The sequence below is a fragment of the Phalacrocorax carbo genome, chromosome 3 (genome assembly GCF_963921805.1).
Source record: "Phalacrocorax carbo chromosome 3, bPhaCar2.1, whole genome shotgun sequence".
In the NCBI taxonomy this organism is placed as follows: Eukaryota; Metazoa; Chordata; class Aves; order Suliformes; family Phalacrocoracidae; genus Phalacrocorax; species Phalacrocorax carbo.
This window is the reverse complement of record NC_087515.1, coordinates 104,078,982-104,105,052: the sequence shown is the minus strand read 5'-3', so window position 1 is coordinate 104,105,052 and position 26,071 is coordinate 104,078,982. Positions and strand designations below refer to the sequence as shown.

The following is a 26,071-nucleotide window of genomic DNA, read 5'->3' as shown; positions in this document are numbered from 1 at the left end:
TTTAGCTCATATTTGGGGTGAACTAAGGTATTCAATTGCCTCAGCTTAGCTAATGGACAGTTTCTTAGATTGCTATGACTATTCACATTGCAAAACCATATTATTAACTTTAATTTACAAACTAGAAAGTTTATATTAAAAATGTAAAGATAGGCGGAGTAACTTACATTCCTAGAATACTTATACTCAAAACTAAGATAATGCAGAAGAGTACACACTGGTGTACTCCCAGGTACACACTGGTCTGCTTCTGGGCAAATTCAAAAGCATTTTAGAACTGACCATCTCAAAGCCTAATAAGAACATAGAAGATCTTTCTCCATCTATGTTATGTGAAAAGCTGGTCTGATAAGTGTTGTCAGAGCATTTCGGCAGATCAGGTTGTGCACAAACCAAGGGAAGTTTCTCCCTTGCTGCCATAGTTTACCTAACTGTTACTGGTGGTGAAGCACTATTCAGCCAGGACATTAGCCCTTTGACAGAGTTATTAAAATTCACATCTCAACTTAGTGGTATCCTAAACACAATGCCTATTCTCTAATGTCAGCTTCTCCTTTTGAAGTTGTCTAATTCTGTATGGCATACAAAAACAGTCCTCCATTGAGAAAGAGCATGACAAATGAAACTATAGTAACCTGGATGTATACTTAGGAATGGGAAAATCTAAGAATCAATCCTTCTGCCAAGACTTTACTTTTTTTATTTAGAGCCATAATTGTTTGTTAAAACAAAAATTTTAGGTCCTTACAACATGAGTTCCAAAACTTCCTGCTTCTAGATGAGCCTCACTGACCCAAAGTATCCTGAATTCTTTTCTGCACAGTGGAAATGTTTTGGCAGGAAGCACAACCCGTGTCTGAGATTAATGGTTAGAATAACTTCTAAGTAAATAAAAGGTATAGATATAAATCTCCTGTTGTGGCAAAAAGAAATTACATTTGGAGTATGCTGCAACTAGTCAACATTGTATAAAGACCATGCTTTTACTCCCTCATCTTCTGGCACAAGTCCTTTAAAAAGTGAACTTAACTGGTTTTCTGTAAAGAAAACATTTAGGCACCCTGATCCAGGGGAGGTTTCTGTAGCTGACTTGTAAAAAAGGATGTGTGATTCTCTGATGTTCTGAGGGACCAAAATATTCCCTAATTGGTGTCTGTTGGATGCTGCCCATTCAGTCTGCTGCTGTTTGGGACTCTGTTCTCAGGCATCCAACTCTCCCTATACAAGTCTAGGGAGTCTGGTGCCTGGGGACAGTCTTTTGATTTTACTCATTGTAGCACCTGACTTACTCTAAATGCCCAAATCACTTTGAAAATAAGATTTTGATTCCTAAACCACCCAGATGGATTAATACTTTATAACCATTAAATCCTACCTTTAAAAAATTTACTTCAGTGTACACTGAGCTCCATAGGAGACAGTCGCTGTTCTCTGTAGAGTGGTCAAACAGTTTTTTGCTTTGTTATGCAGTAAGTGAACTTTTAAATGTGTATGAAAAAGTAACAAGTTGTATAATCATACTTTTCCCTCTGAAATGTCACCTTTTGTACTTTCTGATTGTTTGATATCTGTCCCAGTGTGTCAAATAACTTCCAGTGGAGTTCTGTTATTCTAATAAAATCAATCAGGGAAAATACACAGGGTCATAGCAGTATATTCTGAAAGCAAGCAGTAGCTCCACTTCAAGCTTTTAGGGTGGGTTTTTTTAATTCTCAAACTAAAAAGCTGCACATTTTGTATGAATACAATGTGTCTGAAACTCTTGGAATTACTTCCAGCAAGAGGAACTGTTGAGACAATTTGGAAATAATTTAATTCATTTCTAAAACCATACTCTGCATATGGAGCAGGCCATGCACAATACATAGCAAATCTTTGTCCGTGATCAATCATGCTTTGAAAATTATGGAAATTCTGACATGCAAAACTACTGTAAGGTTTTATTAACTTCTGGACCCTAGACAAATCTGTGGTGATATCTTTGCTTTTATGAGTTACAAAAGCTTAAAACCTTTGCTAAGTAAAGTGAATTAATAAAGATACTAGGGTTTTAAAAGTATTTCAGCTGCTTATTTCTGAAAGAATTTTAACTGGGGAAAACACTGAAGGCTGTCACATAAACAATATGTTTCTTCACTTGAAATCTGATTTTAAATTTATGCTGTCTTGCCATAGTAAACAATTTATCAACCTTCTTTTTTAAGTAAATATGGTCTGGGAGCATGACCTGAAAATAATTTGCCTGTTTTTATATAAATAGCTAGGGCAGATGTCTAAACCTGTGTGTTTTAAGCAGCAAATGATTAATAAGCTGTCTACCACAGGTGATATTCTCAAGACATTTATAAAGAAAAAAAAATGTTTTGCTTGACTTCAATGTTAACAGAATAAATACAAAAAGAAAGAAATGGTAAATAGAAAATAGTATGCCTCTTCTCTACTCAGCTCTAAGACCCTGCATCAAGTAAATATACTAATTTTCTTCTTTCAAGAAACAGCTTTTGCTGTCGGTGTTCCATAAAAACTGTTGTGCAAGATGTTAGCCTGGATATCTTTTTGGTTCAGAAAGAGACTACTCATTATCTAATACAAAAATTTAAAATGCACACTTCATGCCTGTGCAAGATCATTTCAACAACTCCAATTATAGTAGAGTCTAAAGCAGAGTGGACTAATAAGAATCAGGCCCTTGTCTTTGACAGCAGTCACACCTGCAGGCCTCCCTCTGACCCTGCATCTCCTAACAGAGAGAGAGGAAAAGAGCCAGCCTCGCTGGCTGCTGGCCTCCCTGACTGCCAGCCCCTCTACCAGCCACCAGCTTCCCCACTGGGCTCGGCGTGCTGCGTGGGCATGGCTGGCAGTGCTGCCTCTGCCCACCTCGTGGGTGCTGGGGGCCTTGCCCCACAGTCCTGAGTGAGCAGTGTTGCACCTTCCCTGCTGACGACAAGGTTAGGGCTTGACTGGAACCGAAGTCCCCAAATCAGTACCCTGAAAACTATTTCTGCCTCAATCTGGAAGCACCTAAACTCTTATGACGCTTGCGCTTTTTCCAAAGACTTCCACATATAAAGTGTGAAGAGTCTTTATGAATTATTTTAGAGCCCCAAACTTTCCACGAAACCTCACTAAATCAGTAGGATACCATTACTCTCTCCCAAATCCTCCACATCAGTCTTGAATTGTTTTCATCTAAGCGAAACAGGCCCTAAAGGAAGGCTATGTTCCCTGTCCCTACCTGTGTTTATGTTCAGGATTGACATGAGAGGAGATGGACACAGAAAATACCCTTGACCCAAGTTCCTGGGAGTGCCTTGCCTTCAGACTGAATCTCCCCCCATGCCCAGTGAATGCCTTAATAGTGACTACAAATGCTACAGCAGATGAGTCGGTTCAGAATGGTTACCAAACTAAGGCCACCAATGTTTTCATTGACTCATGTTCCCATTGCAAAGTTCACTCTGAGTAAAACTTGCTTGGACTGGAAGATGACGAGTATTTTACATGAGCCTGAACCATATAAAGAATAACATGAGGGTTTAGGAGTAGGATCTACAGTTATCACCAGACGGAAGACTATGTGCCATCTGAGCAAAGAATGGCCAGCCTTGGAGGGAGTTTTTCATGCAGTTTGGTGTATAGGCATATTCACTGAATGTCTGTTAGAAGGAGGCATTAACACTGCCTGTCTCTATTTTGGCTAGCAAAGAAGTATTACCAGAGGCAGTCTCTTTCTGGTCTATTCCCTCTGTCCTAAGATGTAGGTACTGAAGCAATGAGGGTGCTAAACCCCTAACTGTATTGCACTGAAGAGCGTGAAAGCCAGATAAGACTCTTCATGTTATTATAGTTTGAAATTAAAATCACAGTGGCTTGTCTTATCATTTAGGAAGAGAAGAGGATAGCTAGGAAGATGTAATATAGGAGGAAAGAAGGATTTCCTTCTTGCAGGTCTGAGTGAAATACTTGTCTTCTAGAGGAAGGGAGAGGGGGTATTGTTTCTTCTGCTACAAACACCCTGCTCGGTGCCTATTTAAGATACCATTCCAAGATGCCTTGGTTTTCCTCAACAAGAAATAAAGCTTAAGACAGACTTCTAGCTTCAGATTTTGGGACCAGATGTTTGGAAGTTAGGCACCAGGGCTCCAGGTGTTGTTGCAGCCAAGTCTCTTTTTGGATATAGCTCTAGCTATAAGAGTGAATATATGTATGAAAGAATAGATTGAATATATGAACTTCAAAGCTCTGAGTCATACAGCAAAGAAACTTTCCATAACTAGGGGGAAGTGCTGATCTTCTGAGAATATTTTTCCTTCCTAGCAGACCTCAGAGCATGAGAAAGTCATGAAGAATGAAGTTCACCTAATCAAAAAATAGCCATTTCAGCCAATTTCTGTTAATTATGTTTACCTTGTTTTTCTCACATAAAAGTAAATGCCTTCTGGACTTACTATATATATTACTTAATTATTTTCCCTTAAAAATTAATATGTATTTTTACTCTGGAATTCAGATATTTAGGAATGAATATTGAGATTCCCTAAGAATTTAATCTAATCTTTATTAGATTTAAGTAGATGTCTCTGGGAACAGTGACTTAGGTTAAGACCTGAACAAATGCAGAATAAGAATTTTCTATTTCTAAGCCTATATATATGTATAAAAAAGATAATCACCTAGGTTTTCTACTCCATATTAAGCAAAACCCTTACACCTATAAAGGAATAATGTAACTCATTATATAAAGTATCGACTTGGGACTCATAAAATATGAATCCTAGATCACAATTCAGGCACAGACCTTCTTTAGATAAATTACTGTGTCCTTTGTGTCTTTTTTTTCCCTTGTCTGTATAGTTAAGCTGTTTTATTATAAGCTCCTTGGCACAGGAAGGTGCTGTCTTCCATTAGGATGCCTAACACAATAGGACCTTAATTTTGACTAGAATCCCTGGGTCCCACTATAATAAAAACATCATATATTTTCCTTGTTTACAGTTAAAAACGCTGAGGTTCTTTAACATTCTTTGCAGTTCAGCTATTGGGACCTTATATCCATTGTTTCCCTACAATGAATCCCAACATGAAAATACTATTTTCCCTGAACAACTATTAGCAATATTGTAGACCATGTCCTAGAGATGCTTTTACTATGGTTTTGTGTGCACTAACAATATTCTTCATTTTCTTTGATATGTTTTCTGTCTTCTAAAACATCTTTGCACATTGTTGACCATTTAAAATGCTGCTTTGCTCTAGGCTGATGGCTTCAGTTTATTTCCTCAGTAATTCCCAATTTGTTTTCTTGCTTAATATATAGGATGGTTCTTTTATTTAGTGAGTATTTTCTAATTTGGTTTTGTGTTCCTAGATTAATTATTCTATATTTTCCTAGGCAAATTCTGATTATTTTTGCTAAACAAGTTATATAGATGATACAACACCTTTTGAATATGATCACATTGATCTGCGCTTCTTGCTATGCTTTTAGATCCCTCATAAGCTACAGATTCTACCCCCATCACTTACAGTCAGACATACATAATCAGGAACATCAGAGGACCTAAAACTGACGCCTCAGAAACTCTGTCCAGATTTTCCCTTTGTGGCCTACACTTAAACTAGTTTTCCATCCCACAGTTTCTTTGCCTTCATGATGATTTCTCTTAGCCATTAATCTCAGATGTGGTGCCTTGTCAAAGGCTTACAAGTAGACTACGTCCATTGAATTTCCCTTATCTACAGTGGCAGTAATACCTTCAAAGAACTCCAGCGGGTTAGTTAAGCATGACCTTCCCTGCCTGAATCTATGCTGGTTATCCTTAATCAAACTGATTTTCAAGCTGTTCTTTCACACTTCCTTGTGGTAGTTTAATTTTCCCCACAACCCTTGTTAAAGTCACTGATGTATAGTTTCCTTGACTGTCTTTAATCTTTTCTAAAGAAAGAAAGTTTGCTTGCTTTTTTCCAATCTGCAAAAATCATTCCTAGACAGACATGGTTTAAAAATTGTCAGTAAACAGCCTTTTGTCCCTCTGGGTTCCTTGCTCGCTGTTTAAAAGTATGTTCTCAAAAGTGGTTTTGGTGAGAAAAACAAAAATCACAAGAAGTGTGTACTTCGTGCTGTTTCTTTTGTGGTTGTTGGGGGGGTTTTGTGCGTGTGTATTTGTTATTTTACCATATGCAGTAAAATAGAACAAACTATTGTCTTCAGTAGAGAGTGGTAAAATTGAAGAGATTTTGTTTGCTTTTCGTTCATGGAGGTGGGGAGGCGCTTTCCAGGCTGCTCTAATCCTTAGCGAGGTGGGATAGCTATCAAAAGCTGTTCCAAATGCATTCCTCCACTTACAGGGAGCCAAAATGCAATGTGTCATCCTGAGCGAAATGGATTTAGTGATAAATTTACACATCTGTGACCTCCAGTCTCAATTACCGTGACTCCTTGTGCCTTGAGGTGAAAACCCATGTAATGTTGCAGCTGATAAGCAAGGCAATACACTGCCAGCACATCCCTCCAGTATTTCAGAAATCCCTGGTTGAAGTTCAAGGTCATGGACTTGAGCTGCAGAACTTCAGTGGGTTAGGGTGAAGTATTCCAGACAGGACATCTTCCTGTGTGGCAGCAGCTTGCCGTGAACGCTGCACTCATAAACAAAGGGAACGTTTTTTACTTTATTAGAAAAATGGACAAAACTTGAAGAACAGCAAAGGGTAACTATGGGACTCTCCACAATAGATGACTGCAATTGTCTCTCTCTCTCAGACACATGTACACACATCTATTTATACTATATTCATTACTATGGTAACTAGGCACCTTAAGACTAATACATGCAAATCCAAATGGGAGTGTTATACCTAGTCCTCAATTTTTTCATCTCTCCAATATCAATGGTGATGTCAGCAGAGATGTGTCAGATACCTCATTAGTTAAGTGGTGCTGCAAAGTTTGTACTAGAATAAAAAAATATTTTGCCTAGGTCTTAAATAAATATGAACCTCAGGACAAATCAAACAATCCCCCTGATAACAGCATTTCTTTGTAACCTGTTTGTAAGATTTCTTTGTAGATTTTGTTCAAAGGGTGTAATGTGATGATTGTTAAGTCCCTAATGATAAAAGATATTGATTATTTCCTGAAATGAGTTGAAAATAAGTATTGCAGCACCCATCTTTTAGGAGCTTCCTGGAAAATGAACCCCAGAGCAGTATTCCAGGTGGACTACTTACAGTTCCACTTTTCATAGAATAATTGAATATTCACTGAGCAAGACAGAAACCCAACCGGGAGTACAACTCTGATGTGGCAAGTAATACTCTCCATGTAAGAGGGGACCAGTAGGAGTCCAGTCACTGTTCCAGCAGCTTTTAAAATGTTTTATATAGAGTTCCTTTAGGCAAGGTTTGGACCCAAACCTTCTACCTCCAAAGGAAACTTCAACAGGAAACCGTCACAGCACCAACAGCAGAGAGCCTAGGGCAGTCACAGTATATGCCAGAAAAAAAGGTTGAGACAGGCTTTAACTTTCTCAGGGAAGAGGAAGCTGAATGTAGATTTTTCACAATCTAGCTAAGTGGTTCAACTGTTAAATTACTCTCTCTGCTGTGGCAACATGAAAGGGCACTACTTCCACCCCCAGGAATATCTTACGTAAGGCCAAAGTTGGCAGGCGCACTTAAAGAAAGCCAAGCAGTTTCATCCCTATGGAAGAGCATCTATATTGAAGATTACAGTGACTGTTCAGTAACACTCCTACACAAATTGACAATATGCAACCATTCTGAGTATGCCCAGAAATGTAATTTCAGGCTCAAAGGAAAATTTCTAATGAAAAACAGGCATGTGTAAATTTGGGTATTTCTGGCGTAGTTCAGTAATCTAAGTACTAGATGTAAATATCTTCACAATAAAGGGAGACCTTGATGCTTAAATTCTTCTGTGTGTTTATTTACCGCTGAGTGTCCTCAACATCCATGAAATTAATTAGGAACTGAAGAGTTCGGCACATCTCACATCTAGCACTTGAATTAATAAGTTATATTGCATTAGAATAATCAGCAGGGTTTTTTCTTCTGAAATTTTCAGGTGCATATACTATACTAACCAAAAATTATTCTAGGCAGAAAGAGGAAAAGACAGATATTGAAGGGTTATGCCGGCAACATAGCGGTAAGGAATGGTATAGCTTATCAACAAAATGTCTTTACATAATTTTCTCTGAAGAAACACTATTCTACTAATTCAAGCAACTAAACGTACATGCCATCTGATCCTTTGATGAAAGTGGTTGAGATATTCTATATGGTATTTTTTTCTTATGGTCAAGGGAGTAATTCTTAAAAGCGGAAAGCTTAATATATAAACAAAGGGCTACACAAATTTCTATGTCATCCCAAGCCAGCATTAAAGTATCGTTACCTAAAATGAGCTATTACTTTTTAATTAAACACATTATTTATTTGTAAACTTAATCTGGTTTTTGAGCATAATCTTAGGTGTTCAGACATTTTCTCATTTTAATAAATAATTTTTTCTAATCAAGCAGAAAACAAAACTTGCTTGGAAAATATTTTTGTTGTCCCACTAAAATAGTCCTACTCAAAGAATCTTTCCCTTGTCTCGCTAGAAATTTACATTGCAGTACATCAGATACATTATACCTTCTTCAGATGTAGTCCTTTTCCAGTCATCTTTCTGGAACCTGTGTTCTTGCCAGTTCTCAAAAGCTAAGCAATGATTTTGTTTGCACAGGACAGAAGTAATTAGTGCCTTCCTTTTCTGAATAAACCCTATTTAAAAAGAAATCAGAAATTTCTCTTTTATGGAAATGTAATAGAGCCTTGCAGAATGAAGGAGCAAGAACAGCCATGGGAGACTTGCTAACGTTAAAGAGATTCTGCTTTCTTCTGTCTCATGCTACTCCTGTCCATAATGGTCAGCTTCAGCTATGCTTTTGCTAATTATTTATTTGCATTGCTTTGTTTTGTTTTCATGATGCTGACGGGCTTTTCTATAGGCCGTCCTGAGAGGAAGAGGAAGAGGTAGAATTTCTACATCCCATTCATAAATGCATGTAGGAAGGTTGCTGTCTTAGGGAACGAGAAACAGTTCTTTTTCAGACAGTGACAGATTTTCTAACATGAAACTAAAACCAGAAACCTATGATTGGAGCTCATGTAATATCTTGTATGTTTTAAGGTTTGAGATAAGCCTCTATCTAGCGGAAGAATTTTCAATGTTTGTTGTTTTTTTTTTTGCAACTTGTTCTAGACCTGGGTCTTAGGAGAGGGGAAACTGGTTGATTTAGAAGGATGACATGGTTTCAGCATTCCCAGTATAATGGACCTCTTCCCAAACCTTTTCTAAAAGAAATTCTTGCAGTTTTCCTAATCTCCACAGAAACCCAATCCTTCACCAGATCACATCATTAAAGTTTGTCACAACCCCCACCAGTTTTCACCTGACCTCTTGCTTATTGTCCCAGGAAAGAGAACACCTTCAAGATGTGACTTGTGACCAGTGATACATTGGACCACAGAGGGGCAAATAGCATATATGCAAGATGAAACTACTATATGGTGCACTTTATATTACCAATAAGCAACTAACTCCATGGAAGTCAGCGTCAGTAGGAGAGGAGATCACTGAGCACCAGCTTTGCTGTATTCATTTCTTACCAGGACCTAACTTTCTAAGCATTTTCTCTGCTGCCCCTCCAGATATCTCTCACAGGGCAAAATGAACATCGCTGCTATTCAGATGGTCACCGTGTACAAACTAATTTTACTATTTATTGGAAAGCAAACAATCAAAATATTATTGATGAGATTGAGATGGTGCGATAGAGGGAAATGGCTGGTTATAATGAAATATAGGCTATTATTCGTTTGAGTGCATCAGCAACACTGACTACAACATCATGATTGTTAAAAATTATGAGAAATACATTTGGGAATCATACAGTAGCATTACTTGAAGTTAGTTAATATAAATATCCATATGGAATTTTTAGGTGTACATGGGAAAAGTATGTAATTTACAGATTCACATCACCCTTTCCTATCTATCAGATGCAAAGTTCTGAGCAGGGTGAAGTATTTCCAAAGAGCTGGAAATGCTCAGGGGAATGAGCAGGTAGAAGCTTCAAAACAAGCAAAATGCAGTGCTTTTCTGCACAGCAGGAATTAAATTGTAAAACAGATTGTCAGAAAATAGTCTGAATTATGGATAGGTTCAAGAACAGATTAGTGAAAGTTAAAATTGTTGATGGACGTTGAACATAGATGCAACCTCTGGCTAAGAGTTCCCTAAACTGGCCAAATGCTGCTAAAATATAAAGCTGTCTATACCTGGTATCCTGCAATTCTTTCTATGCATTTGCTAATGGCCATTGTCAGTGATAGGGTATGTTGTTCTGATTTGATTTGATGTGATGCTTTTTGCATTTTTAAATACGTGAAGATTGAAACTTAACCAAATTCATGGGACCTGCACAAAATCTGAGCACAGTTTATGTCCCTGACTTAGTTCTTAAGGTCTCCATCTTCAGCCTTTGTGCTGGTTGCTCCCAATGCAGGAGTCATCACAGATTAGACCCTGGGTGCTTTCCTCCATGGGAATGTTAAACAGCCACTTTGGAGCATAACAAAGAAGGTGCCTTATACCCCTTCAGCAGAGGAGGAAATTATAGAGTGACTGGAAGAAGAAAGATAAGGTCTGCAAAAGGAAAGTTTTAAAGAAACAGTATGGGGAAAAGAAAGAGACATAGTGTTTAATGTTGCAAATCTGATGGTGCCAGCTCTGCCAGTCCTATGACTTAAAAGCCATTATTTTCAGCATGTCAGCATAAAGCCCGTGTATCAGCTCAGCAGCTGAGCTGCCATGCCCATGAGAGAACCAGACGTTATTTATCAGACCACATCACACCTGCACAGTAGTGGCACCAGGGCTTCCACTGAGGGCACTTGCCAACAGACGTTTCACGTTTTGAGCGGTATGACCAGTTCTGCTCACTAAGACTACACCAGTATGCCTGTGTTACTGGAGACAATAAGGGAAGGTGATTATGCACTGCTCTTCAGTAAGACAAATACCAGTAATGGAGATCAGAAAAAAAATTTGAATAACTATTGATGGATGTGAGTGAACTAATCTGGGCTATGTCCTCTATAAAATACATGGCAGCATGAAACTGCTATGGGCTAAGTTTAAGAAGATAAGGTTTTTTGCTTGATTCTCGTCATGCAGGAAATAACATTCCCCAGGCTTGAGTTTGCTTTCACAATGTTGTCCATGTTGTCCATTTCATTTTCTCTACGTTCATATAGGTTATACTCTAGGATTTACCATAAAGCAAATTAATAAATCACACTATACGTGTCACTGAGTAATGAACCTTCATTTAAAGAATATAATATTAGACAGGATATCCCAGAAAAAACTTAAGTGGAAGAGGGCAAATGACAAGAGTAAGGACTGATTTAAAAAAAATAAAACAGTCCTGACTGAAACCCCCATTACGTGCTGTCATGCTTTTTCACATGCAGCTTCTTTTTTGAGATAGGTTATCTTCCTCAGTGGTAGTATTGGAGAGTGTGTCAATGAAATACAAGAATGATTTCCATCGGCTGCCTATGCTGTCCTCTGTGCTGAATGCCCATCCCTCACCTGACACAGTCTGTCACCACAATAGCTTATTTTTTCACAGTGGGCAGTACATTATCTTTCTAGTGTCAAAAAGTAGTTTATTTTTTTAATTGATTTTTTCCCCCCAGGGGACCTGATCCTCATGCACATCACTCTTTTGGAATAGTACCTCGACAACAACAGTGTGACTGAGTAGGTCTGAGAAGCAAACTGCTGTTGAGACAGTAGCACAGAATGCCGCTCCTGCTTTACAGAACTGTACCTGAATGTACCAGTGCTGTGTGACAAAGCACAATCAAAACATTTGCATAAACCTATCCATCTTGCAAATATGGTCTGCAGAGTGATGCACAATAATATCAGAAGTAGCTTGATGCCCATCCTACAGTGGTAAAACTGGGCAGATACCTTTCCCCCACCAGAGCCAGCCTCACCCCTTACAAACGGCCTGTTTCTTACAAAGAAAAATGCAGCCCCAAGGAACTGCAATTAGTTACCATCAATGTGGGATAAAGGTAAAAATGATGAATACTCATAGAGGAGATAAAGTGGAGGTGGAACTAATTGCTTTTAGTTCTGGGCCAGGACAACAGCCTCCATTATCCAATATAGCCAGTAGTCTATGAGTTGGCTTCACTCCAAATTCTGATTTGCTGCTGCTTTTAATGTTTGCTTTGTAATCACAAACATTTTGTTCCAGGGTACATCAGATCCAGGGTTTTTTTTATACACAGAATTACAACAGTTTTAAAGAAAAACAAACCAAAACTCCCCTTGAGGAGTCTCTCCTTCCTAAAAAAATAACACAATTCTAGATTTAGAAGTTTGCTTAATTCAGCTACTACTTGGGAGGCAACAGTAGTAAATTCTGTATATTGTTGTCTATCCACTCTCTTTACAGCACTGTATTACAATCTGATTATGACAATTCTCAAATGTAAAGTAAGTACAGTACAAATTCCTGGATGTTCAAAAGTGCTGATATCTGCAGTTTTCTCTTATGGCAGTAGGAACTGCAGATATCTGGCACTCCTGAGAAGAAAATAAAAATACAGATCTAGGCTCTTGACCACAAACAGTACCTTCTGCCCCCTTCCCAGCAACCTTGAACTTTGCATCAAAACTTGTTTTGCAGGTAAAATGAGCTCAGACAGATGCTTTTATTGTTCGGTGTGTACATGTTCTTTTATTCAATAAATGGATCTCCTTTTCCATCAGATATTTTGGAAAAAGAAGGTTGTTTTTCATGCTGAATGCACATGACCTGATGTATCATAAATGTATTCCATCCACAAGTCTGTTTCTTTATCAAATATTCATACAAGTAAGTACCACTTTACCTTAACACTATTTGTGGATACACTGAGATGTGTTACCAGTAAAGTGAACTTATGAAGTCAATAAGGAAATCAGACAGAAATAAAGATTTCTCTTACAACATGAAATCTTGAGGACCCATCCTACAGTCCTTACTCAGCTCCCACTCTGAAGGCAAGGGGATAGAAAGGCTTGCAAGTATCAACCATGATTGTAAAGGTTGAAATCATTGTGGTTCAAACTAGCTTGGCAATAAAATGGCTAGTCCTTTAAAGAAGATGCATGAGGCTACCAGAAAGAAGGCTCCAGCTCAGTCACCTTATCCAGTATACAGAAATTACAGATCTGGACTTACCATTTCTAGCAACAGGAACACAGATTTATGGACATAAGAATCAACACTAGAAAAAATGACTTAGGTGTCTCGTGTCTCTAAAGAAAACTAATAATTTGAATATATATGAAGAAAAGGGAAACTGAATTCACTTTGACAAAACAACTCAGTTTTCCTTCTAATGTGATATGACTCATCTCAAATCCATTGCAAAGCAGTAAACAAACTACACCAACTCAGTAGCCGTCATCTGCCAGGAACATTTAAAAAAGAAAGCCATTACTGAGCTACTTTTCTTGTCTTCTATACAGAGAAACTTATTTTCCCAGCAGAAACAGCACTTCACTTTATCTTTTCTTTTACCATGTTTCCCTCGCTGCTAACAGCAGCCTAAGAAATACCTCTTTAAGCCAGTAATTTATTTCTTATGAATTGAATTAAAGTAGTTTGGACTAGTTTTAGGTATTTTCAAAACAATCCATTTCATTTAAAACAAATCAAAAGAGAGAAGTTCAGTTTGATTGGTAATAACTTTGTATATGGGAAGTATCTCGGATAGTAATTTCAGTATGTGGAGAACAGTCTTTTTATTTTATTTCCTATTCATTGAACTAATTTTATAATTGAAACTGTAGCAAAAATAAAAGTATTAGTCCCTCTTTGTTCTATAATCCTTCTGTAATGTAATTTCCTCCAAAGAGCTGCAACATAAAATATTGTCGTGAAGATCAAAATGGCAGGTGTAAGCTGGCCTCTCCACTCTTCATTATCCATTTTTGGTTTTACAACGACTATTTATTATTATCATATAATTAATAAGCGAAATCTAAATCACTTGATATTGCATCTGAAGTCAGCTTCGCTGCTCATGTAAATCAACAGAGATCCATGAAGAGGGTTTCATGATGTTATAATTTTTGCAACAGTTCTTGTTTGTAGATTTTAAAATCTTCTGGATCAGGGCCCTGACTCTGTTATATGACACTAAACTGAAAAAAGAGAGCAACTTCGATTTCAAAAATATTCCCTGATTCATTGCTTTAAGGAAATGACTTTGGAGCTTCTCAGGAGTTGACAGGAAAAATCTAAATTGTCATGGCAACATGAGTTGAAGAAATCCTTCTTTGCTGTTTGCATAGATCATCTCCATGCTATCAGTCTGTTTACTAAATATTGCTAAAGAAAGCAGTTAAAGGTTAATCTCTCCTCAGAAGCAAATAAATTATATAACTAGTGAAAGCCAGTGGAGTAAGATAGACTTCAGATAGGTCAAAAAATTTGAGGCATCATACATCTTCAATGTAAATGGCGTTTCTATGAATGTTCGCATAACATTTCATAGTAAAAACTAAGAGTTCTAATTCTCATTATTATATTTGATCCAGCATCCTTGTTTTAATACAAGTTCTCTGTGTGATATGTGGCTATAATAAAGGCCAGATTCAAAGTGCATTAAGGTTAATGAGATGATTTTTTTTTTTTTGTGAGTTCCCCTGCCTTTGGATCAAGTCCTAACAGGTCAGAATCTGACATCCAGCAACCCAAACTATTCAGCTGACTGCTACAGTCTATGTCCAACATAACTAGGTCTGCCTAGCAGAATGCTTTTTCTCTACAAGCTGGCAGATTTGTTTCAAGTTAACTACATTATGTACTTGGACAAAATAAAGGAAAAATTCAGCATTTGCATTTATGGTAATGAAATACCATGATAAAGCCTCCCCTATAGAGGTTTCATGGGAAAGCAAGATCAAAATGGCTGAGTATAGCTCACGATCAAAATGCTACTGCTGTTGCCACTGTTGACTTCATAAAATCTATTAACACTACATTCTTCAGTGTTAGAAACACTGAAAACAATGGGTCAGAGTGTGCGCTGTGGATATTTACATGCTAAGATAAAGAAAATCAATTTAATTTCTCAAGAGAGATGTCTACAAATGCAGAGGGTCACCGACTGTGGTATCAGCAGTTTCTTGATTGCACCGAGGTTCTAAAAGTGAATTATAAAACAGCTTTTCCACCAAAAAAATGCTTGGTATGACTCAATCTATGTATTATAAGAAACATCAGCGGGATACCAATAGAGAATCTGGCTGTTGGGGCAAAGCTAAAATAGTGTACTTAGTCACTTGGAAGCAGCCAGAGTCTGCATTGATATCCCACAGACATTAGTGAGAGCAGTGTGATTTGTCATGACCATTTGTTTCACAACCAGAAGCATGTAAAATTAGTCTAAAAATAAGTTAAAATACTTTGCCTTTTTTTTTTTCTATTTTATCAAAATGGCCTTTTCAAAAGCTTCACTGTTGTGCAAGAAAAGCTCTTTCTTTCCTTTTATTTTGTTATTGTCACAGCCACCTGTGTTCTTTTTCTAAGGTTCAGGGCAAGGCAGGTTCCATGAGCTCACATGTATTCCTGCCATATCTAGCCGCTTGCTTCCCAACATCAGCTGCTTCCTGGCAAAATCACTTCCCTGTTCCTTGTGCCTCCAGCTGTGGTGCACATCGGCAATCTGATGCGGGTCCCAAGCTACAGCTGAATCCGTGTTACACACACCATGAGTTCAGACTGAACCCTGATGCGCTTATACAGGGCAAGTTCTAGCTCAAGCACGATACCCAAAGCCAAGCCTGAGCTCTCGTTCATGTATTTTGGATACACTAAGCAGAGCCAAGCTCCCCCATCCATTTCAGCAGCAGGCGTTGCAAGCACAGAGAAGATGCTTTAAATCCAAGCTGCAGCTGGGCCAGTATTTAAAAAAAATAATATCCTGGTTGTGGTCCCCAGTGTGGTTAGGCCCACTCTTGAACCTGAGCTTCAAATACAGGGCAAGGCCAGCTGCACTTTTGCTCCCAGTGCACTGCGCATTGCTGGTGTTTCAGCACCAGTGTAAGCGAAACATAAGTTTGAATATTTGTGTTCTCTTAGTTGATGTGAACACGATACGGTGAGTAGTACAGGTCAAAGGAAGTAAACAATGATTTGTAAAGTATTATGTCATGGCTACATTTGATCTGCAAATCATAGAATGAGGAAAAGGTATATCACGAGCCCCAGATTTGCTCTCTGCTAAATGTCAAAGGTTTGCTGCAAACAACAGAATTTTAAGAACACTTCAATGAAAAAACTCCAATACACATTTAGAAATGGCTTTCTGATAAAAAAGACAAGGAAAACTTTCAAACAAGAAATAAGAAAAACTTGATGTTTGGCAAAATTGCATGAGAACGTCATTGCCTTGAAATTGAGAATAAGGCGTGAAGCAAGTGCTGCAAAATGTAATTTTAAAATGCTGACCGTATTTTATGCAAGTTTGCAAAACAAACACTGGACACAAAGTTTTACTCATTATTATTTATTCAGCTCTGTTTCATCTGCAGTGCTGTGAATGTTTCTTTCGGAAAGCCACTGTACAATGGAGACATGAATACGGAACACGATTCTGTACTTCAGTATCCATGGGATACTGTAAGAGATACATAAAACATCCGAAGACTTAAAATGATACTAGGTTTCTCTGTATATCGACCTCCATAATTTCTTTAAGGAAAAAGCAGAGAAAAAAGAAGCAGCAAGGTAGAGGTCAGATAAAACCATGCTTGGAGATATCAGAGATGCCGTTTAAAAACAAATTACTTCTATAAATATATAAATATTTTAAAATTATCAAGATTGCTCAGATTCATCCAGTTTTCCTTTTTTTTTCAGTCATACATGGATGTAAACATTGTCAGAAGTTCTCAGCCACAGGATCTCATATTAAACAGGGTCTCGCTCCACTATTCAGCTGCAGAATATACCGTGTCTGCCGTATTCAGAGTAGCAATCTTCTCAAAACTGGCCAGTCCAGCTACTGCTGAAATAAATAGAAATTTCAGTTTCCACCGCAGCAGAACAGGGCCCTCACACCTGTCCGAAGTTACCTTTTAATTGACAGGGATGACTCAACACAGGAAATTGAAAGAGGTGGAATCACTATTTCGGAATATGCATTAATGTATTGTTAAAATGCATAATTTAATAATTATAAAGGTGTAACAAACTATGATTAATTTTTATGCTGCAGATTAAAGCATTACTATAATTGCAAGAAATTGTGAGATTTTTTTTTTTGCTTATCTTTTGCTAAAAGCAAATCATTGATGATATCCTGATTAATCAAGAGGAATTCTGGTTAATCATCAGCAACATAACAGTGATTAAATCTTGCTCTGCCCTTTTAACTGAATGTGCCCTCTTTTTAACCTCCAGGTAAAAATGGCAAGAAACTGCTGTCATTTTATCTCTTTTTTTTTTTTTTTTCATATGAGTAAAAAATGGAGAAAAAATGATTGTCTCTGAGCAAGTAAGACTTGTTATTGGCAATAAGATGCAGTATTACTCTTGTAAGAGTTTTCAGTGCATCCGTGAATTTACTGTTCAATTCCTAAATGCAGGCAACTGATAAATGTTGCCTTTGTGTGTCAATATAACACTAGCAATAATCCAAGTAATTTGTTTAAGCAGTTAGTCTGTTGAGAAACACTTGTAACAAATATAGTGTAGATTTTCTTAAATGCAATAGAAATGTCATATAGTGAAGTCTTTCATCCAGCCAGAACAAAGATGTGTGAGGACAAAGTAAGATCTCACAGCTTTCCCCAGGCATTAATGGAATTTTTCCCTATTTCAGAAGTTACCGGTTGATAAAAATGGTTTAAAGGAAATTGCAACTGATGAAAAAAAAGTAAAACATCTAAGTAAAAGAAAGTGATTCATACACATTAGGAGAATTTCCATATGATTCTCATTCTTTGTTCACCACAGAAATTGGAAGAACATCCAATTTAGCTCAGCCTAATCTGACTAATTTCGCAGCCATATGGAGAACTAGAGGCCAGATTCTTATTCGGTGACCCTGATTTAAATCCAGTTGTATGCTCGAGTTTTATTAGAGATCACGTCTCATAATTATGCTACTGCTTCGGTGGATTGTATAGTTAAACCAGCAATTCCCCTCGCCACACTGCGTCCCTCTGCTGGTTACAGGCAGCCCGGCGCTACACTGCAATATCTGTGCTTACACTTAAGGCTGTTTACTAACAGAATAATGTCATCATGGTCAAAGGCATGACAGTTCAATACAGATTTGAGCAAAATGAAATTACATCTTCTCTTTAAATTCGTTGGAGGTTTTATACAGTCACACTATTAGGCAGTTACTTCTCCGAAGAAAGGTTATGAAAGGAAGTTTAATGCAACAGTGTACAGATGACATGTCTCAGAAAAGCTGAAACCGGTGGTCCCTAGGGTTTTTCAGCCTTTCTAGAGAACATGGTAAATCTTGAACACATTGGTTTTTGTTTAAAATATTCACAGTTTCAGATTGTTTGTAATTTGGTGGGGCCAAAGTTTTCATGAATGTAAATGGTATCGAGGCCAAAAGTCCCATAGGTGTCTTTTAAAAACTTGCATATATCAATGCATATGTAATGATACTACCATATAATGGGTTATAAATAATTCCATGTCTCTATAGAAAAAGCAGTCTGCAGGGGAGAAGAATGACAGCTGCCCCTCCCCAGACCCCATGCCTGATCAAAATCACACATGTCTGTATAAAGGGACATGAGGGTGACAGTCAGTAAACAGAAAACAATCTGCAGAATGGGTCCTATATATACAGATCACAGACAGTGCTGAAGTGCCCTCACAGATTTCAATACATCCTGAAGTTCACGTGTGCTCACGCCTGCATGTGTTTGCATACCATCTCCAGCTCCTCACACCAGTACCCTGTTCCACACACACCAGTATCCTGTTAAACACACACCAGAGAAACTGATAAGCTTGTACTGGCTGACGGTGGGAATTCAAACCTCATCTGTGGGTTCAAAGGTCTAAAATTAGTGTTTGGGGAATCTTTGTTGCACTGATGTGCTCTACACTACATTATATTCAAATTGACCATATTCCTATCCCTATATAGCGTTAAAGACATTTTATATACATATACACACATACATGATGGAAAATTGGGAAAGATAGAGACCTTACCAAAAAGTAAAGGCTTTTTCAGATTAAAATATTATGTGGTCAAAGCTGGCTATTCTCTTTTCTGTCTTTCTATGGCTAATTCCTCACTGGGCTGGGGGAATGGAGAATGCATCCATTGAATACATGGTTTTGCAGCTAGGTATTCAACACCTAGCTCTGATGTTCTTTTAAAAAAATCCCCTTTTTCAGCTCATTTTCCCTAGAATTGCTTTAGTCTTCTCAGGAAGAGAATGGAGACTCTCTAGAGAGACCAGCTTCACAGTTTGAGAAACACTGCTTTGAAGAGGGAGAAAATACATGACTTTAAAAGAGACAAACACTCTCAGTCCAACAGGAGCAGGCCTTAAACATAGTGGTAACTTTGTGTGAGATGCAGTCATAGCAATTATTTTGACAAAGTGATAGCAGCAAACAGAAGGTACATAAAATGTTTCGGGTTTTATTTCTTTTCTTTTTTTTTTTTTTTTATAACAAAATCCTAAGCTGTAGGTCCAGGAGTCCTTTCACTGTCTGGACTCAATTTAAGAACAGAAATGTTTTCCCTTTGCTATTTCCATTAATCTGAATGATACCTCTGTGCATAAGCCCACTTATGCATATTTTGTTTGAGACAATTACGTGGCGATGAAGGTGTCTTATTTGGTTATCTGAACAAGTCCAGGAGATAATCTTGAAAACATGTACCGGGACAATTTTAAGTATTAAGCAGTATGCATTTCTACATTGAAAATAGCTTGTCCGCAGACCTCAGGTCACAGCAGAAAGATGTTTTAATCTTTTATCTTGAGTTTTAGCCTGAGTTCAGTTTAAATCTACCATTTGTTCCCTAGCAGTACGAATTTTTACAGAAACTATACTGACGTGTTTTGTGTTTCAAGCAAATCAGTAGGTTTTTATGTTTGCTTTTGCTGGGATATAACCTATCAGAATTAGCAAATGGCTTTATAAACAAACCCTTCTTAATGTGCAGAGCTGAACACTGTGCTGCCTGTCTTGTTGAAGCATAACTGCTATGACAGGGTAGTTTCTGGGAAAGCGGTTCCTTTAAATGACTACATACTAATTTCCCTTGATGCTCAAAGCATAATGGACAGGGGAGAATCCCCCAAAAGTTCACCAAAATACTCAGTTGCATCAGTCAGAGAAAATGAGTCCAAAGAAACGTATAGAACTGCATCTCAAGTCTACCACAATGAAAGATGATGTACGTTCATTTTTGTCCTTTCTTGCCCCCTTTAAAAAGTTACAGACAATTGCACAGCAACAAAGGGTTTCCATTTCATTTCATAACGGGGAACAATGTGGAAAGCAGCCCACCTCTCATTTTAGTGAGAGATAAGGGAACGCCTGTAGCAACGCATCCAGAAATTCAGCACTTTTTTTCCCCCATCTTCTCATAAAAACCCTCAAACCAACCAAAACCGGGTGAATTCCTGTTACAGTGGCTACCAAATGATTCGACTACCAAGGGGCTGGTAAAACAGAGTCCTGGAGATCTATTAATGGAAATTTTATGTGCTCCTGAAAGCCTAGGCTCTTCCTGTTACTAAGGAAGGAGTTCTTTCACTCTCTAAACTATAAATGTAATTTCAGCCTCAGGATTACATTTGTCTAAATATAGATACCTGTGCTCAATTGCCTGGGAAAGTAAATGGGAAAGAATTATGTCAAATGTCTCCGCTGGTTCCCTTTCTACCTGTTGTTTCACTTCAATATTAAGTCAGTTTGTAGCCTTTAAGTAGGTGTGTTGCTGCTCCACATTAAGCGAGGTATAATTACACTCTGCAGAGCAGCATCAGAGGCAGTGCCCAAACGTTCCTGGCAAAGCCTTTGTATGTAAGCAAAACACGTCGGGTCTCCGCCGAATAACCATGATCCAGCCTCCAGCTTTTCGTATGTGCTGTCAGCCATGAAAAGAAAACACTTAAATGTCAAACGACAGAACCAGCTACAGTGTATTTAACAAACGAGCGGCGGGTGTCGGTCCGCCCCGGGAGCCGGCGCGGCCGCGGCTCCAGCTCCAGCTCGTCCCGGGCCGGGTCCCGCTGAGCCGGGCCGAGCCGGGCCGGGCCCCGCTGAGCCGGGCCCAGCTCCGCCCGCCGGAGCCGGGGACAGCCCCGGGGCGCCCGGCAGGTGGGCGGGCTGGGAGCGGCTGCCAAGCCCGCCGCGGGCGGGGGCCGGGGCCGGAGGCACCGGGGCGGGGATGCTGGAAGTTTGGGCAGGGCGGCCACGCCGAGGACGCCCCGGGCTGCCTGTGCCGCCGAGCGCGGCCCCGTCTCCCGGAGCCGCCCGTTTCGCACACAGCCCGGGGAGCCCGCGGCGGCTCGGGCCCCCGCGCCCCCCTCCCCACGGAGGCAGCGCGGCCGGGGGCAGCCGGGTGGCGGTGCCTGTTGAACCGAGGCAGCGGCAGGACCCGGGCGGAGGAGCGGTGCCAGCGGGCTGGCGCGGAGCCGCGGCCGCTCCTCCGGACCGGGCGAATCTCCCGCCCGGCTGCCGGCAGCCCGGGCTGGCCCTCCACCGCCTCTCCCTGCGGATCCCGGCCGGAGGCTGCCGGGGGGAGGGCACCCCGCAGTGCCGCCCGGGAGGGTGAGGGGAGCCCAGCCGCGGGCACCCGCAGGACGGGGAAGGCTCCAGCCTCGCTCCGCTCCCCCCGCCCCAGCCACCCCCGCCCCGAAACAAGAAAAAAAAAAAAAAGAAAAAAAAAAAAAAAAGCAGTGAGAAAAATAAAATGGTGGGAAAGACGTAAAAAGCCTTGGAAGGGTTAAGGGAGCCTCAGACAGCAGAGACCGCGAGGGGAACCGTCCTCCCAGAGGCAGGCAGAAAGCCGGGAGCGAGGTGGGAGAAGGCAGAGGCTGTAACGGGGACAGGTGTTCAGCTGCGAGCAGCCTCCCCCTCTCTCTCTCTCGCACACACACACGCTCGCATCTCTCTCCCAGCGTGAAAAAGCGCAGGGCTAATGAGAGGCGAAGTGAATAATGGGGAAGTTGTTGTCTCCAGCGATGAGGCAAGTGATGGGGCTGAGGCCAGCACTGAAGTTGTGTAACCCAATTCTCCACCGTCACCCCCCTCGTTTCTCCTCCCTCCCCCCATTGATTTTCAGGAGGAACCCAGCTGGGGGTGGGAGAGGCTCCCCTCCGCACGCCGAGCAGAGGAGCCCTCTTCCCGCCGGCACGGGCAGGCAGCTGCCGGAGGGGGACCCCGGCCCCGCATCCCCGCCTCCGCGGAACTTGCGGGGAGCGGAGCCGGCTGAAGGCAGGCGGGGGCGGCTCTCCGCGGCCACCCCCTCCGCGCTCCCCCCCAAGCACGGCGATAAGCCGGGGAGGCGGGAGGAGGGGAGAGCCAAACTTGCCAGCCCGGGGACTGTCCCTCGCACGGCAGCGAGTGCCGTTCGTGCGCGCGCGGGGAGCGAAGTGTTCCCAAACTCCGGCGCTGCCCAGGCGGCCGGGTGCCCGCGGCTCCCCCTCGCAGCGCCGCAGCGGCTGCTGCCCAACTCCGGGGGGCTGCCTTCTCCCGGGGGAAGTGGCCGGCCGGGAACTGAGCCCTCGGGGAACACCGGCGGGAGGCGGGAGGCAGGGAGAAGGGAGCCCGGGGTCGGGGAGCCTGCTGCTTCCCGGCGCAGAAACGAAGCGAGGGAGAGAGCTCATCCGAGCGGCCGCCGCGTAGCTGAGGGGGGAAATCGGTGCCGTAACCACAGCCTACGCGAATCCGGTGCAAGAAACCCAAATCTTACCCTGAGCTGCAGTGAGGAGCCCCGCGCAGAAAACCAGCAGAGACTTGAATTTCCTCCACGCAGTCATGTCTGCAGTTATTCCACACACACACACACTCTCACACAAAACCCCCGGCGGCTCTTCTCGGCTGCGACCGTGTCCTCCGAGCGGCAGCGGGGCTAAGGACAGCGCCAGATAACCACCACAGGGCGAGGAGGGGCGGAGAGGAGCGGTCCGGGTCCCGAGCGCCGCGCAGCGCCCGACGCCTCCTGCAGGACTGCGCGGGCGGCTCGCCCCGCTCCGCTCACAGCATCAGTCCCGCACCGCGGCCGGGCTGCGCCGCGCAGCGCCCGCCGAGCCCCGCCGCCGGCCCGCCGCCCGCCCAGGGGAGGGGAGGGGAGGGAGGGGAGGCACGCCCGGCGCGGCGGGCAGCGCGGCATCCACGGCCGCCGGCGGGGAGAGCCGGGCGGCGGCGGGAGAGGGATGCGGGGAGTGCGTGGAAGAGGAGGAGGAGGAGAAGGAGGAGGAGGAGGGGAGAGGGAGGGATCGCGGCGAGAGCGGCGCAGGCAGCGCGGCGGAGCGGCTGCCAGCCACACGAGAAGCCGCCGCCGCCGGACTCAACCATCACTTCCCACGGAGAGGGGAAGGGGCCGGCGCTCCGCAGCCGGCGCACGCCAAGCCCGCAGCCTCCCCGCTCGGCCACCCGGCCCCGCACGGCCCCCCCGGGGCGGCTGCGGCCTGTCCCCCCGCTCCGCCCCGGCCCCGGCCCCCAAAAGCGTCCGGGGGGGGAGAAGGGTACCCCCGGCCCGCCGCCAGCCCACTGCCCCCCGGCGCGGGGAAGGGTGACAGCTCCAGGGGTACACCTGCCCGGGGGTCCTGCTGCACTGCCCCGGCGTGACACTGGCACCGCTGCCGGGGTAGGGTCTCCCGGCTCTGCCCGCAGCCCCGGTCCCGACTCCTCGATCCGCATGTGGGGTGCGGGTGGTGCGTGCGCTGGGGTGGGGTGAGAAGGGAATCCCTAGTCCTAGGTGAAACTCCCCGCTGCTTTGGTCCCCGCTTGGGAGAGAGGAAGGTTTTCAGGTCCAAAAATGTGCCCTGCTCATTCCTTCCAAGTCGCTCATCAGAACAAGCTGTTGTTCCTTATGGAAGGAGAGGAGCCAACGTCTCCTTGAGGAACACTGCTTTGTCTTTACGTTGCCGTTCCCGATGCCTCCTGTTGCCAAGAGGAATTTCTGCCATTAACTATCCTTTCCAAAACCAAAAAAAAGATAACTAAACCCAAACCCAAACCAGGCACGGCAGTATGCAGACAGAGGCTTTCCCCACCACCGCCCTGGACCCAGCAGGGCTGGTTCCCTGAGCCCGAGGGGAAGGAAATGGGGCTGGCATATCACAGGTCCCCACGGCCCCGGCGGGTGATGCCCTTTGCCAGCAACGGTTCCTGTGCCAGGCCTACCTGCAAAGGGAGGGCAAAAAAACCCCACCCAAACCTGACTTTCAATCCAGTAAGAACTGTGAAGATCACCACCACTGCACACTGGGCCTGACTCCATAATTAATGCTTACCTATATCCGTAATTAAAATACAAAGGCTTATAGGAAGGAAAGACAGAAATGTGAACACCTTTGGGAAGGTAGTTTCAAGGTTGTAATTATTCACTTATGATGAGTTTTCTTTCGTGGTGAAATATGCAAAGTTGTTTTCTCATTGTAAGTTGCAAGAAGGTGGTGAATGGGCACGGAACGAGGTAGGCTGACTTTGTAATAAGCTTGTATTTATGTATAAACGTTGCGGTTCTCTCAAAAAAAAAAAAATTATCCAGGGCCAGGCAAGCTGCCGAGAAAGACGTGGCATTGCTGCCATCTCGTGGCAAGGTTTCCCTCCCTGCCCGCACTCCGTTTTCGTTACCCTGCCCTGCCTTTCCCACCCTCTCCTCCCCTTCACTCCCAAACCCACTGCGCTCCCGAGCCGGGCCCGAACACTTCCAGAGGAGGGAACCAGTTTTAGTATTCATCCATATTTTAAAAACGCCTCGGGGACTTATTTTTGCATTCGTGAAAGTAAAATGATGCTAATACTTGTTAGTACTAGACATCATGTAACCAAGCTGCTGTGCACAATTCCCCAGCCAGAGCTGCTTAGGCTCCTCCACTTACTCCTTGTCAGCGGACTGGGGGGAATCCGCCTATGCTTGTGAGAAAGAAAGAAATGGTCACTAAGCTTAAGCTGAGACTCTTCCTTTCTGGCTTGCAGTAGTCTGAGGCTTAGATTTTTTTTAAAACAAGGAGTTTTTTGCATTGCATCTGGCCCACAGGATCACAATAATTGTTAGTTTTGTTTTGTTGTAGTGTCTATTGAATTGGAATAGTTAAACAGTCATAAATAAACTCCATTTATGGCTGTCTGGGTCTAGTTGAAAACAGTAATGAATGTATCATTTCTTGCTGTGCTGTTTAAAGAAGCACTCTTAATTTGAGAAGTTGCTGTTTAAGCCTGCTCATAGCAGATTCTGCAGAAGCTCCAGTATGATATCGTATGTGCTTTCTTGGTCTTGACTCACTCGGGTTAGTTTTACTGTTTTCTGAGGCTTGCCGGTCTTCTGAGGATTTTCTGGGCTTTATTGAGCTTTTGGGACCTGGTTCCTTCTCTATCGAGCTAAACAAGTGGTAATTTCTTCCCCTCATAGCACCTAGATAAGGCCAAATAACCAGGCACCACAATCACTATAATTGCAAAGGGCGTCTTCTCTCCTTTCTTACATTCTATGACAGCAAATCATATGCATAAACACTGTTGGTCTTCAGCACATTATCATTTGTCACCTGACAAGTTCAGTTAGTGCCTTACTGAGATAAACAGTGACAGCACAGACCCTCCAGCTAACATTTCAGGCTCTCTACAGACTCAGGCAGCTGTCAGAATGACTTTTACAAACCCTGTGAGGCTCAGAAGTTTTGCCAAACCCAAAAGAGCCGGAAGATGAGTGTGGAACTGAAGGTTGGCATTCCAGGAGGAATCTCCACCAA

The 26,071-nt window shown here is 42.3% G+C and overlaps 1 protein-coding gene across 1 annotated transcript in view; it reads right to left on the bottom strand.

The window, feature by feature from the left end:
• Positions 1 to 23,487, bottom strand: part of CSMD1 (CUB and Sushi multiple domains 1) — a 1,235,979-nt gene extending 1,212,492 nt beyond the window's left edge. The window contains exon 1 of the mRNA XM_064447944.1: positions 23,065 to 23,487. Within this exon, the coding sequence (XP_064304014.1) occupies positions 23,065 to 23,131 (67 nt within the window). The 5' untranslated portion in view covers positions 23,132 to 23,487. The remainder of the gene's footprint in view (positions 1 to 23,064) is intronic.
• Between the last annotated feature and the right edge of the window lie 2,584 nt (positions 23,488 to 26,071).